General features: G+C 46.2%; 1 protein-coding gene across 1 annotated transcript in view; it reads right to left on the bottom strand.

Annotated features, from left to right (window-relative positions):
- Positions 1-16,207, bottom strand: part of Ust (uronyl 2-sulfotransferase) — a 249,244-nt gene that overhangs the window by 35,944 nt on the left and 197,093 nt on the right. The window contains exons 6-7 of the mRNA XM_051206019.1: positions 3,936-4,033; positions 1,535-1,692 (exon numbers count right to left, since the gene is read on the bottom strand). Of these exons, the coding sequence (XP_051061976.1) occupies positions 1,535-1,692; positions 3,936-4,033 (256 nt within the window). The remainder of the gene's footprint in view (positions 1-1,534; positions 1,693-3,935; positions 4,034-16,207) is intronic.

The following is a 16,207-nucleotide window of genomic DNA, read 5'->3' on the forward strand; positions in this document are numbered from 1 at the left end:
TGGAGAAAATAGGAAGTCAATAACAAATACTTCCAGCCATAGCTAGGTAAGTGTCCCTTGGGGATATGCTTCTTGTTGGAGTTTTGTATGTGTTTAAGAATGGAGATGAAAATGTCTTCATTGAAATGAACAAGTCTTCATCCCTACCACATAACAGATGTCTGGATGAGGATGTGTTATCAAGATTCATGCATCTCATCATCTCACACTGTGATGCTCACACACGTGTGCACACAGGAGTTGATGGGGAGATAGACAGACAAACAGACACACACACACTCATACACAAGAGGCTGGCCCAGAGAGAGTGAGAGACAGACAGACAGACAGAGGGTTCACTGGAGAATGACTGATGTCGTCCATTAAGGACTCTAATGTAGGGTAGCCCTCTCCCTGCACAGAGTAGGGTTCACAGTGCCTTACAGAACCACCGTCTTCAGACACATTGGAATGCTGACATCCTTCCCATTTTACATATGCAAACTCCTTCATGTGCCTGTTGCTGCAAGCGCAGAGATATTCCAGTTTCCAAACTCAGCTACTGAAGGCTTCTAGTTATTCAAACTCATTTTCCTGATAAGAAGACTCAAAGTAGGGCTCACCTTTGGGTTTTCTGATATATTCTAACAAGCAGATAAATTAGATTTTTTTTTGACTCTGAATGAGAGAGCTGGGAGATGTTTTGAAGCACCTGCCAGCCATTTATTCAAATGACAGGGCCCCGGTGCAGGCGTAAAGACTCCCCAGGGCAAAGGCAAGTGTGTCCAAGCCTTGGTGATGCAGATACGGCTCCCCCCATCTGACTGTCCGCAGTCCTTGGGAGCGTTTCCTCCCTCTGCTTTTTCTACCAGGCCATATGCCCTCTCTCAACAGCACAACGCCACAAACTGCTAGGTGAGTAAGTATGCAGGGCTTGCTGTGCGTGCATCACTAGATTAAGAAGCCCAGGAAAGGAAGCAGCAAGAGGGTATCTTTATCTCACGCTAAATAATAATGAGGAGAAAATAAGTGATGGATTTCCAAAAGTAATTATATTCACAGTGATACGGCGGCCTGTCCTGAAACCGCTTTGCCACTTCTATTTGGGGAGCCCTTGGTCTGTGAGAGTAAAATCTTAATTGCATTTCCAGTTTGTTTCCCGTCTAATCTACTGCCAGGATTTTGCACGCTAGAGTGCTTTTGTAACAGTAGTGTAGGGCAGAGCCGTCTCATCTCAAGTAGCTCTCCCTCACTCCCGTTTGCATCCAGGTGTAGGGGTGTATCTACATCCTTTGTTCCCAGCAATGGGCTTTTGGGCAAGCCGGTGGGAAATGTTGTGAACTTCTGTTTTTAAGGAGAGGGACATAGCTGTCATAGCCACAGCGAGGCTGTGTTTAACTTAAAGCTTGAGGTCCTGTAGTCAAAAGCTCATGCATGCTTCTCCTCTGTCTTTGAAAGCCAGGGGACCCAAGATATCACATCACACATCTCTCAAGTCATTGTCAAAGCAAGAAAGTCTTGGAGCGAACCCTACAGGGCTTACACATGGAGTTACCTGGGTCCTTGTAGATGCTGAGCACGCCCTTGAAGTAATGAGGTAAAAATCTTTCCAGTAAAAGCAGCACATCCTCCAACTCCTCCAGAATCCCCACGAGCAGGAAGTTTTCGTTCACGTTCAGTTTGGCACGCTCCAGGGCCCACTCGCCAGGCTCCCTTGACAGACAAGAAAGTTACTTACATCAAAGCCCCCAGGATGTGTATCACCAACCCATGGAAGGTTGATCTCTTCTATCCGACCATGTGTGTCAACACCCCCCCCCACCCTGAGTCGCCATTTGTGTAAGCCCTAACCTGAATTCCTTCTAGGTTTAGCCTAGGTGTGGCCTATTCTAGAACAGCCCATTCTCCTGGGGTTTCTCCAGGACCTTGAAATGAATATGCCTGACTAAGTATTTAATGAAAGACAATGATAGGCACAGGCACTTAGATCTCAAGCAGATGGTTAGAATGGCTTTATATAGATGAACCAGGTGGAACGCATTTAATGAAGTTAGAGTCACGGACAATATTTCTTGTAGCAATCAAAGCTAGTGTCCAATAGTGCCTGCTAATCACCCCATCCTTTGAAAAACATTAACGTTAGTTTTTGTTGTTGTACGATTGAGTTAAAGAAGGGGAAGAGCTGGATTTCCTTATGGGTCAGATTTGGGGGAATCTGGATAAGCCAAGGTCACTCTTGAAACAACATTAAAACAAGGCTTATCTGCTACAAAAGATTGCTGTAAAGTTCAACAGAGTGATATTGGTAGGGAAATCTGGGGACCCTCCTGTGAACTAGATAAGGCCCCTGAGGATACTGTCCAAGGTTTGAGAAGAGCCCATTTCAGGCCTGCTTTAGGGAGTTAGAATCCAAGTCTTTGGAATAAACATCTCATATATGGTGATATATTACTTATGATTTATTAAAGTTTGCCTGAGGATTCAGAAAGCAAAGTCAGCCACAAGCCTAAGAAGCCAGGCACACACCTTTGATCCTAGCAGCCAGAAGCTAGGAGGTGGTGGTCCACACCTTTAATCCTAGGACTCAGGATTAAGAGGTAGACCGATCTCTGTGAGTTCAAGACCCTCCAGATCTACACAAGAGTGAATCAGTCTAAAGGAATATTGTAGCTCACAAGCCTGTAATCCCAGGACTCATGGGAGGTATATAAGACAGTATCAGGCCTGTAGGAAACGTTCAGTCCCTAGCCATGCTCCTTGTGGGTCAGCCTTTGAGCCTGAGGAACAGGTAAGGACCACTAAAAAGTAATCACTTGATGCTGTATCCTCGGCTGCTGAAGCACTGGCTGCAAACCATTTCCTGACCATCAGTGTAAACGATGGAGGAGACTGCCTGAACCAGGATGCTGATAAGGCCCAGGCTTTGCATGGTAAGGGCTCTCTCCCGTTACAGTGAGCTAAGCAAAACAGCACCAACAACCCAACTCACAAACACACGGAAATGGAACGTAAGCCAAAACATGCCAAGAATGTGTCACAATTAGAATCAGCTATGCATCCCCCGCCCCAACCCCAGGGCCGGAACATAAGGACCCTCTGCTTCTACTCAGTTTCCCCACTTTGAAAAAGCCGTAGTCCTACCACACAAAGGCAGTAATTCATTGTTGAAATCTTTTCTTCTCCGGGATATAGACATGTGCTTAGAACAACGTATATGATTTCAACTACAGCTACTCCAGTACCACCTAGGAAAGCAACTAGGGGTGCTTGTGCCTGGCCAGTGTGAAGTGAAGACGGCTCTGTGTTCAAGTCAGGCCAGCTTGATCTCTGGAAACCCTCTCCATGTCAGTGGCCCTCAACCTTCCTAAAGCTGTTGCCCTTAAATACAGCTCCTCATGCGGTGGTGACCCCCAACCATAAGATTATTTCCCTTGCTACGTCGTAACTGTAATTTTGCTACTGTTAATGAATCATAATATAAATACTCATGTTTTCTGGTGGCCTTGGGCGACCCCTGTGAAAGGGTCCTTCAATTCCCAAAGGGGTCATGACCCAGAGGCTAAGGATCACTGTTCGGCGGGACTGTACCTCATTAGGGACACTGTGTGTGTGTGTGTGCTTCCAGAGTGTTGAGCCCTCCGTAGCTTGTCAAGCACAGATATGGTTGTGGGTCACAGTCCTACAGGCTGGCCATCTGACGCTGGTCTCCACTGTCTTGTTGAATGGTGGTAACAGCCGTGTTTTGGGTAGACAAATGAACTTGGCGGGTGTTCCTGTTACATAGCTGTATGTAATCACCCCAATGCTGTGTCATGGAGCCTCACATTCCTTATATGACACCCAGAGAGGCCAATGGTATTCTTGAAGAGCTGCTGTCGCCATGGATGGAAGTGCAAAAGGTCTCGGGACTTCCTGCAGAAGGGTCCCACGGAGTGCCTGTGAGGCAGGGTGCTTACCTACATCTGGGGTGCTGTCCACAGAAATACGGGATGATGTAAAATAACCTGGGGTTGGAACACTCAGGGTAGTTTTCCAGAATGCACTCATTGATGTCCTAGAAGAGAAGAGACAGTAGTGAATAGTCTCATTGTCTTAGCAAGGCTTTGCTGAGTACCATAATCAAAACAAGACAAAACAAAACACGTTTCACCAGAGGCTCTTAGGCAGACAGAGAGAATTCAGACTTCCGAGGAAAACCTCCCTTTCACCCCTCAATATCTGGGTACACTGGCCAGGTGTGTGCATGGCCTGGGCAGGTAGGGGTGTGACTACTTGGCTGAATACCCTGCATCTCTCATCTCCTGCAGGCTGGAGCATTTAGTTGCGTCATAAGTGTTGTAACTTATGAAAAGCAGCATGCAAGAGAAAGACACCATTTACAGGGTTCAAGCATAGGGTTTCTGTTTTATTTATTTATTCATATTAGGGAAAGGGATCATAAAAAGGGGAAAGGGAAGAGGAGGAGAGCGGCCTCCTGAGACAGGAGAAGCAGGAGAGAGGAGAGAGAGAGAGGGAGGGGGGAGAGGAACAAACAGAGAGGGAGAGAAAGAGAGGGAAAAAGACAGAGATGGGAGGTGGGCAGGGATTTTAAAAGGGAACGTAGTGAATGTACACAGGTGGTGCTCTTAGTGGCTGCAGCTGAGGGCGTATCCTGTCAGGACCCCAAGGGCTGGCCAGTGCAGTTGCCTGAGTACCAACAATAAGCCTGATAAAGAAAGTTCTATTCTCGTGCTTTGCAGTGACCCTGGTGGCTATCTGCCACTTAATAGGCACCTAACAAATGTTTATGGAATTAATTCAGTAAGATTTGATCCTTAGTGAATTCTGAGCTAATCACCCACCATGGTGAGTTTCTTTATGTGTACAGACATCTGGTAAACAATTGTGAAGTTGCTCTAACAGTCTCGTTTCTACATTTCAGAGATGCTGTACAACTTCTAAGGTTATCAGTAAGAAAATGACAGGGTTTGGTGTTCTTTCACTTTCAAAGGCAGCAGTACGTGTCTCGGGTTTTCTCTTACATGAGGCCACATACGGGGTTCTGTTAGCACCGCTAACAGGAGTTTGGAACGGTCAGGGTTGGGGTGGAAACTGAGTGGATGAGCTTCGGTCCAGACCCTGATGGAGCTGAAGGGTGAAGGTGCAGGGAGCTGGCTGGTTAGTGATGAGGGGTTAGACGTAGGGCTAGGAGGCTATGGGGTTTCAGAAGGCCATGTCCCTACAGGACACTACAAATAACCCTGCAACGTCAACCTGTGGGAAGTCATAAATTTCTGGTTCTGAGAGTGCAGTTGACTAGGCTTCTTCTTTTAGACCAAGGCACATCCTGGGGGACCCCAAAGGGTTCCATTTGGGCCCATTAGGAAGACAAACGGCGCTCATTACAGCCCTGCTAAGGAAATTCTATAGGAAGAAGTAAATAAAATATGTCTCCGGCAGAAGGTCAAGGGCAGCATTCAATATCCATCGCTCAAGGACGCGGACGGGGATGCTCAAGACCAAAGCCTTCGGGAATCAGCTCCTGATCACTTACACAGTCTATCTGGAGGGCTGACTCTGGAAATGGAATCTCAGTTCAGTGTCTTGTTCTAAAGGGGCCCTCAATTTCTGGGGATAATAGAGTGATTTTTAATTTGGTGGGAGTCTTCATTGCGATCATCTTTTTGTGATATGCTTCTCTTAGCACATACATACTTTAAAACGATCTCCCAATTTCCTCTTTCTTCGTCCCTTTAATTTTTAAATAGTATTTTATTTTATGCATATGAGTGTTTTGCCTGCACATATGTTTGTGCGCCAAATGCATGCCTGGTGCCCAACAGAGGTCAGAAGAGGGAGTTGGATTCCCTAGAACTGGAGTTACAGACGGTTGTGAGCTGCCATGTGGATGCTGGGAATTGAACCCAGGCCCTGTAGAAGAGCAGCCAGTGGCGGGTCATCTCTGCTACCGTTTCTTTTACTTTTAACGATTTAAGTAGAAATGGCTTACTTTTATTGTATTGGATTTGTTTGCTGAGTGTGTATACATCATGGTGAGATTCCCATACACCCATATCATGCACCTTTCTCCCATTTGCCCTCTGCTCACCTCCTCACCCCTCCACCCCCTGCTAGTTTCCTTCACTTCCACTTGTCTCCCTCCTGCTTCTCCTCCTCCTGATGCACACACGCACGCATGTGCGCGCACACATATAAATCTAGATTCCGCCTACGAAGGAATACCATGCTCTACTTCTTCTTTCTCCACTGTCTTGTCTGCTTCCCGTTAGAACTCTTTCTTCCCATAATAAGCCCCACCCTTCTACTTCCATATTATTTGTACATACAGACCACATACATAAACCACACACACACACACTTACACACACACATACACACACTTACACACACATACACATACACACATACACACACATACACACATACACACACATACACACACATACACACACACATACACACAAACACACACACTCTTAAATCTAGATTCCCATATATGTGAGAGACTGATTTTTGTCTTCCCGAGTCTGGCTTATCTCACTTTACATGCTGATCTCTGGTTCCATCTATTTTCTGGCAAATGACCTTATTTAATTCTTCTTAATGGCTGGATAAAATCCTAATGTGTGTGTGTGTGTGTGTGTGTGTGTGTGTGCATGAATGCGCATTGTGTGTTCCTGTGTATGCACGAGTGTGTTGTGCGCTCGTGTGTATACACAATTTGTATGTGTGCATTCATGCGTGTGCATTTATCCAATCACATTTTCTTTACTCATTCATCATTTCTGGGCCTCTGAGCTGGTTGCTTCTCTTGGTTATTGTAAGATGTGCAGCCATGAACACGGATGTGTATGTGAGCAGCCATGAACATGGATGTGTGTGTGAGTAGCCATGAACACGGATGTGTAAGCAGCCGTGAACACGGATGTGTGTGTAAGCAACCATGAACACGGATGTGTGTGTAAGCAGCCATGAACACAGATGTGTGTGTGAGCAGCCATGAACACAGATGTGTGTGTGAGCAGCCATGGACACGGATGTGTATGTGAGCAGCCATGAACATGGATGTGTGTGTGAGCAGCCATGGACACGGATGTGTAAGCAGCCGTGAACACGGATGTGTGTGTAAGCAACCATGAACACGGATGTGTGTGTAAGCAGCCATGAACACAGATGTGTGTGTGAGCAGCCATGAACACGGATGTGTGTGTGAGCAGCCATGGACACGGATGTGTGTGTGAGCAGCCATGGACACGGATGTGTGTGTGAGCAGCCATGGACACGGATGTGTGTGTGAGCAGCCATGAACATGGATGTGTGTGTGAGCAGCCATGAACACGGATGTGTGTGTGAGCAGCCATGAACACGGATGTGTGTGCAGCAAGTACCATGGTGTGATGCTGCCTTCAGCTCCTTGGAGCATCTGCGTGCACATGGCGTATCTGTGTCACACAGCAGTTCTAATTTTAGTTTTCTGAGGAACCTCGGCACTGATTTCAGCAGTGGGCATTCCCACCGATAGTGTGCAAGCTTCCTCTTCCCCAAACACTTGCCGGAATGTATCGTTTCGTGACAGCAATTCTGACTAGGGTGGGACTTGTTCTTTGGTTTTGTTTGCTGTTGTTGTTGTTTGTTTACTTTTCTCCCCTTTGCATGTTGTGTTTCTAGGGTAAGAGTGCTTTTTAAAAAAAAAATCTTAAAAACTCACAACTGAACTTTTAAAATTTAGAGTGGGAAGTGCTAAGCCACACCATTACAGCAGTGACTGTCGCTAAGTAAAGTTGACCTGTTCCACAGGACCTTGAATCCTGTGACCTCTACAGCACCCTCCCCTGCTGGCACTCTTATACAGTTAGGTCTTGGGCACAGGACTCCACTCCACTCATTATCCCACACCATTGGGGAACTAGAGAAAAGCACGTCAAAGTGGGCACTGAGGGTAACTGACAATTCTTTCCATACCCAAGCCATAAAAATATAACCCACCTGGGATTTATCCTAAACAGATTACATGAGCCCTTGGTGTAGAATCCCAACAAAGCCAAACAAAAATGGTGTATGGATTTTGTTGTTTATAGCTTTGGTAGTAAAGGAACTCCAGTTCTGGTCTCAGTCCTGAGGTTAGCTGAGTGTCCTTAGCAAAATGATGACACCTTTGAGTATCATTTTTCTCATCTGTGGGACACGAGGCTGGACCTCACAACTCATTTTATGAGCCAGTGGACAGATGTGCCCAGGTCCCTAAACCAGGTTTTGTATGCTGAAGAACTAGAAAAGATGGCCACACTTTGATTGGAATGTTCCGTGTAAGTAAGGGCCCTCATTCCCTTCTATACGTTTCCATCTCTCCTGGAACGATGCCTCGGGACAGCACTGACGTCAGCAGATCTCACCTGGAGGTACCACTTGCTAGTAGTGGGGTCCTTGGCAAATGAAATTTCTCATCTGGAAAATGGGAACAATATTTGCACCCTCCCAACCCGACCCCTAAATAAGACTAGAAAGTATGAGTGTCCTTCACTCTAGCAGCCATTCAACTCTTTATATTATGACATCTTACTATACTCTCACCACCTGGATCCCTTTAGGTCATACACAGCTTTAAAATAATGACTTTCTGCTAACTCCAAGCAAACAGGAAGAAAAATAGGGAAATAAAAACATGCACAGTTCATGTTTGTCAATAGTAACACAATTGGTGGGAAACAAACTAATAATACTATGAAGCAAAAAACAGTCAAAATTCCCCAACCCTACTCCTGCAGAGCTTGGCTGTCAGCTCAGCTAAGTTCCTACATGAAGCCACAGGCACTATAGGGAAAAAAAAAAGGTACAACAGAACCTTTTCCAATATGGATTTATAAGAGGTTGGGAGTGGCTCTTCCTACTCTAAAATTAGACATTAGAGGAGAGGTGAGCGGTAAAGGACTCTGAGAAAGGGTGGTTTAGTGTGCTGGCTCTAACAGCTGTGTTAGAAATGGGAAAGGGAGGAATTGCTGAACCCATTCACCACCCAGGCATTAAAGGAGTCCTTGGCCCACGGGGGGGGGGGGGGAGCACACATTTGATGGGTTAGTCAGTTTAGGTAAGTGGAATGGATGTGACCTAAGCTAACTTTTACCCCACACACTCAGCCTCATAAGACTTCACCCTCAAACCACACATACAGATGTCAAAATATATGTATATTGACCCAGAACTGGAAGACTCAAACATGACATCTCAGTGACATTTAATGGACTTCCAGGGCAGGTGGCCAGATAGCCTTGTTTCCCACTCCATGCTCAGTTCCGGCAAGAATCACCGGTGACACAATCCTAGACCGGGTGGGAAGTGTCCCTTGGAGTGGCTCTGCACACAGCCCTTCAGAAGGTTAGGAAGTTCACTGCACTGTTAGGAAGTAGTGCTTTCTTCTATTGCGAGTTGCCACTGGGGTGGCGGAAGGTAACAGCCGTGGCTCTGGCGTTGGTGGTCCTCTATGCCACCTCTGAAATACTGGCTATATGTCTGTGTCCTATGGTGGGATGTTCTGGGTAAACAAGGCTAGCTTTACTCTAGCTTTACCATAACCAATATTCCTACTGGCGGGGGTACCTAGTCCAGCGCAGCTCTTAAATCCTAGTTTGCTTTGTAGCTATGATAAATGGTCTGACTAAAAGCATCCTGGTAAGGAAATGGTTCATTGGCTTATACCCCTACATCCCAGCCCATCACTGAGAGGAGTTAGGGCTGGGACTTAATTAGTCTGCTTGGGGCTCTGCAGACCCTATTGTCTTCTCTGAATGGACCCACGGTTGGAGCTTCTTGGCCCCAGGGTGTTAACCAGTTTCTGTGCTGTAACAAAATAGCTGAGATAAACAACTAACAGAAAGAAATGTTCACTCATGGAAATTGAGATTTCAGCCCATTGCTAGGGACCTGTAGTGAGGCAGATCATCACAGTAAGAGGGTGTAGAGTAAGCCACTCACCTCATGGCAGCCAGAGATCAGAGAGAGGGTGGGCAGAAGGGACTAGAGCCTCAAAATACCCTCAGTGACACACTCCCAATGACCGACATCCTCCAACTAGACTCTATCTTCTGCTTTTACCAGAAGTTCCAACAGCTGGGGGCCCAGCCTTGCCAACATGTAGACTTCTGAGGGACATAGGATCCAACCAAGATGACGGGTTATCAACACTATTCTCTCTATGGCGTTGTTCATGGGTTTCATTCTATTATGTTCTTTGTCATGTCTGATCACATGAACACCCCTTACAGCAGTCCTCAACCTGAGGCTTGTGACCCCACAAGGGTAGAGTATCAGATAACTTGCGTATCAGATATTTACAATTCATGACACCAGCAAAATTAAGGTTATGAAGTGGCGATGAAATAATTTTATGGTTGGGGGGGGGGTCACCATAACACGAGGAACTGTATTAAAGGATCTCAGCATTAGGAAGGTCTAGGACCACTGCATTATTATCTTAATGGGATCCTGGAAAAACAATTACTGTGGTCCACTAATATTCTTAAACTGAAAATGAGTTAACTGGTTAGTTTCCCTACCTCCCAGCCATTACTCATATGCAGCTGAAAAACAACAAAACAACAACCACAGCAAAGCATATAGAAGAGAACTCAAAAGGGTTGTGGCGGCACAGGCTGGAATCCCAGCCCTCAGGAGGCCAAGGCAGGAGGAGTGTGAGTTTGAGGCCAGCCTGGGCTACACAGTAAGACCCTGTCTAAAAATGCCAAACAACAACAACAACAACAATAACCAAGTCTCTAATTCTTAAATTAGAATATGCCCCCTACCCCAAGTCTCAGGGATTTGAACCCTTGGCCCTCAGGCGGTGGCACTGTCTTAGGGAGGTTAATTGCTGGAGGAAGTAAGCCACAGGAGGGTAGTTTTTACCACAGCAACAGAAAAGTACCAGTCCCCAAATGTTACAAACTGCTTTTTTTTTAACTTCCTGTAACTTTAATACAGCATAACACATTTCAAATCAAATCATAGTGCAGCATGCTTACATGTTAAATGTCTATAAATATTAAACATGCTTTATTTATTTATTAAATTTATTTATTTATTTATTTTTGAACACATGTTCTCGCCTTTGTGGGAAATCCGTTTCCCTCATGCCTATGGCAAATCAACAGGAAAATCTCCTCTGGCTAAACCAGCCAGTTCATCAGCTACACAGCAGGGCAGCCTCACCAGCAGGAACCTAACTACAGCCACGGTTCATCTCAGAGAAGCGAGGAAGCACGCTAAGGCTGAAGTTCCAGAGTGAGGCAACATGGGAATATAGACAGTAGATTCAGTAAATGAGTCTGGGCTCCCACTGCCCTTTAGAAAGGTACATGAAATTCAAAACTGCAAGAAACAGTGAGGAGCAGTCACATTCTGGGCCTCCCTCCCACAAACTCTCCTAGCGCTGCAGGTGGATGGAGCCCCTAGTTGCCAAACTGAAACCTGGGGTAACCTCAACACTCTGAAGGGTCTAAGGAATAGCAGCTCTGTACCGGGGTAGCATCGTTTGGGTTAGGATCCCTGTTGGACAGAGTGATTCCTCCTCCTGAAGCTTGAAGGACGCAGCACAGATCAAAACAAGCTGTCAGATAATATTCAGAAGGGTTGTTACAGACAGAAGACACGCGATAAGTGTGGACGATAAGCGTGGCATGCCAAGGCAGCTGTGGTGGACTCCACAGCCATGGGATGAGGGGACAGGCAGAGGTTCCATCCTACGTTTATGGCGCAGGAAGAGAGCAAGGTGTCTCTCTGTGACTGGATGGCAGACGAAAGCCCTGACCAGCCTTTGGTTCATGGTCACAGGGTCTCATGGGTCACTGTCAGCGTCTACTTGTGGTGAACTTCTTAACTATGGCTATCACCAGGCTCAGCGGAGACAGAGCCAGGCACAGTGGCATCATGCCCCTCTGTGCTAGAATGGAACTCATGGTCACCCTTCCCTGTACCCTAGAGGAGTCTACATTCCCAAGGCATGCAGGGATACCACCCTGTTCTTGGCTTCCTCCCTGCCTTCTACCTACAGAAGCGAGCTCTTAGTTAAGTTAGGTGGGGATGGTCTCATAAATTAATGAACGCATAGTAAGAAGTCTGGCTCAGTGTGATTCCTGGACATGCTTTCATTAACTCAACAAAATGGCGGCATTGTAGTGGGGAGGGAAGCAGAGGGAGAGGGGAGGAGGGGAGGACCTTTATTGAACATCTACCACTGTTTGTGGCATGAATGAGACATTCTGGGGCCATGAGATTTTTTTTTTTTTTTTTATCTTGTTCAATGAACAAAGTTCAGGAACTTCTGTGAACAGGGTGGGAAGGGTTAATTAAACGTTATGGTTGCTGAGGATAACTTGAGTCATACTACTCTGATGGTAACCCATTGCCTTCTCTCTGAGGCCCCAAGCGTCACCCCGAATTCACTGCCAGATTCTGAGTTCTTCTGTTGCTTCTGGAGTTTTTAGCCAGGGCCTTTGAACTCTGTCTAGTTCTATGGCTAAAAATGCGCCTTCAAATGAAGGACCTATGAAGTCCCACTAAAACAAATCAAGGGCATAGAGGACCTGGTATGGTGGGGGTGGGGGTGGAGGGGTGGAGGGGTGGGCAGGACATCGGGGCTCCCTGTTCACCTGAAGATGAGTTATCTTTTGTCCAGCTCTATCTATTGGGCTGTGTTTAACACCTTATCTTACAGAAAGGTTTAAAATCCCAAAATCTTGGCTCTGCCAACAAACCTAGCTCAAGACCATTTGGGCGGCTCAAGTGACTTATCTCTGCATCTCCTTTCTGCCCACTGCCGGGCTGTTTGACCCCACTTTGTCCAGTAGGACAACGCTTTGCAGCTGTGTCCAAGCCTCTTCATACCCTGGTCCCTCTAGATTCTAGAAGAGGGTTCTCTGCTGTCATCTACCTCCTCCGCTCCTTCCAGGTTAGGTACAGGTTTTTCTCCTGAACGTCAGTAGCTTGGTAAATAGCATAAGCCTTTTGAAATGGCCATCTCCAGGATTCTGGGCATTTACTGGACACCACTGACCTTCACGGTCACTATACAGTGGACATTAGGCTCCTGGGCTCCACCCCAGAACACCCCCTACACCTGTGGGACCCACCCACACACACACCTGTGGGAGCAGGCTATTGTAGGGCTGGGGAAGTTCTGCCTAATTAATTTGAACCATGACTCCCTCTTCTTAGGTTTAAAGTGGACCTCATAGAAAAATAGAACAAAAACAACAACCAACAGCTACACAAGTTTACCTGCCTTTTCCTTCCCTAGGCAGGGTACAGGCCACTGAGAGTTCTGTTATTCCCATCTAACCTCTGGCGAAAGAGGCACTGCCTAACCCATGCTCACAAGGTGAAGAGTAGCTTTCTTACATGTGCAATAGGGTTAAGAGCTATATAGCGTCCGTATCTTTAATGCCAAAAAACAAAAAACCCAAACAAACCATTTTAACACATACTTTATCTTGGCTAGGGAGAGAACTCACTGGGTAAAGTGCAAGCCTGAGTTCAGATCCCAAGAGCCTTCTGAAAAGCTGGGCTGGGAGGCTGAGACAAGAGAGCCTGGGTATTTGATGACTAGCTAGTTTAACCAATCAGTGAGCTCCAGATTCAGTGAGAGCTGGTGGCTCAGAAAAACAAGGCGCCGAGCAGTTGAGGAAGATACCTGATGTTGACCTATGACCTTTGTGAGCACACACCCTGGTGTTCAACATGTACACACATTCATACAGATATAAAAATTAAACAACAACAACAAACATGGCGTCTTATATTTGAAAGAAATTTAAGACCCAATGAGATGGTTTAGCATGTAAAGGCACCCATGCCTGCCTGACAATCTGAATTCAATACCTTACAACCCATGCAAGGTGGGAAGGACCAACTCCAACAGCTGCCCTCTGGCCTCCCCATGCACATCCATTTATAATAAATAAAGTTTAAAAATAAAACAACCAAGTGATTATAATTTCGGCCTGTCATGCCACTATTGCACATTTCCAGCAAAGCGTGTTCATTCCTTGATTATTTCAGTTGTCATTATCCAGTGTGAATAGACAGAGGCCCTTTGAGTCTATAAAAAGCTGGGGACCCCAGGATGGCCTTTAGGGAGGCACAGTGCCCACAGGTGAGGTGGTGCTAGGCTGGCTTTCTTAACAGAACACTCAGAAGCTTTGGAAAAGTTACCTGCCAGAGTCGGTGCTGTTCCAGGCTCCAGGGCAGGAAGGGCAGCCAGGTACGGAGACTTTTGCCAGCCAATGTGGTTATTTTATTAGGCAAACCGGTGTCTACAGATGCTAGTCTAAACCCACCGGGCCCAACCCAGTTTTGTACAAACATTTTCAGAAGCGAAGTGGAATACATTAGCAGTCGCTAATTCTCATAATTATAGTGTTTCTGGCTAATAATCCCTTTCCTTCTGCAACTGTCCCAAACATTAACACAGAGAATGTCTTTAAATGGAGGTCAGTCCTAGTGGGAGTTACAAAACTCTCAGACACTCTGTACCAAATGGGACGTTGAAGGACCTTCCTAAGACAAGAAATGTCTTGGCAGAAATATGTAGGGCACACACTTTACAGAATCATAAAATGGAAGGACTGAATTTAGAGAATGGGTGAAAGACTACCGAGCAAGCAGAGATCTAAGCTGGGCCTGGTGGCCACTGCCTGTAATCGCAGCTACTTGGAACGGTGAGGCAGATTCCAAGTTCAAAGCTTGTCTGGGCCACAGAGTAAGTTCAAGGTCAGCCCAGGTAATATATAGGCCTTGTCTCAAAATAAAAGGTAAAAAGATGGCTGGGGGTATAGGCCATCAGTAGAGTACTTGCCTAGCTTAGGGTTGAGGCTTAGGTTCAGTAACGCATTTTCACATTCTCACACTGTAGAATGTGTTGTTTGTGGCCTACTCGAAGTGCTAGATTCTCTCCCTTTAGCCTGCTTCTGTTTCTCTTTCTCACGTTTCTGTCCCTCCTTCTGGACCTCTGAGCCCTTAGTCCAGAACCAGGTGTTAATAGGCCGAACAATGAGGAGACCGTAGACCTGTCACAGAGCAGCAAGCAGCCCCCTTCCTAGCTGCCAGTCTACGGCTTCCTTCCTTATCTCCCGAGGACTCAGCTCCATAAACCCACAGCTCCAGGCAGTGGGTGAATTGCTATTACCTTCTGCTTCCTTTCCTGAGAGGGACAGGAAGTACATACAGGTCCCCACCTGGGCCTGGTCTGGCCTCCACCTTGGCCTAGACAGCATCAGTGCCTCTACCCTTTACCCACAAATCCATTCCGGGTAGCCACGGTCTGGTTCTTCCCCAGAGTGAAGCTGCTACTGCCCTATGCCTGGCGGACAATCTCAGTTTTCATTCTTTTGGGCTTCCTCTTTGACACGCTGCTTAGTCTTGTGACATGTTTGGGGAGTGAAGGAATGAAAGGCCACCGTATCACAGGCCGCCTGTACGGGCCATTCGTGTTCCCTGCTACCCCGAAGTCTGTTAGGCAACCTTGCTCAGCTGAGGCACAGGTGGTCCAAGGTCTGCGGTACACAATTTGCAAAGCCAGGGGAAAGGGTCTTGGTATTGTGTCAGACCTCCTGTGCTAAAGCCTCATAGTCACTGATTGACATGGGATTATTTCTCGATTCACGTATCAGAGAGCTTAAGCGAGACATCAGTGTGATTCTCTCTATGGCTGCTTCGCGGTACTCACACCACAATAGTGACTACTGAGCTTCAAGTCACTTCCCTGTGTTGCGGAAAGTGTCAATATTTGAAGCATGCCCGGAATACAAAAAAAAATTTCATTGGCTTCACCCTAAGTAGTCCACTATATAGTTCAAATCTCTAGAGAATTCTTTTCTCTGCATTATAGAACACACCCAGTGCCAGACAAGTACTTCATGGAGGTGGTCTTTGGAGACGATGAAATTTTTATTTGAATTGAGCTATGCTTAGGAAATCACTATGCGGATCTGGACGCCTGATAAAAGCTTTTAGACGATGGTACCGCTTTTCGATATACAACATCATAAAAATTTTAGCAGCAAAGCAAAGTCCAGAATACAACTACAATTCATTTTAAAGCCAAAAAAAAAAAAAAAAAAATCCCAACAACAATAATTTACTTCAATGACAGTGCAGGTGAAGGTGAATCTTTAGTTGTTATTTTGCAAAATGGAACACATACTGATTCCCCAGTGTAGAAGGCAAATTCAGATGAGGG

Source organism: Phodopus roborovskii, unplaced genomic scaffold, assembly GCF_943737965.1.
Source record: "Phodopus roborovskii unplaced genomic scaffold, PHOROB, whole genome shotgun sequence".
NCBI lineage: Eukaryota > Metazoa > Chordata > Mammalia > Rodentia > Cricetidae > Phodopus > Phodopus roborovskii.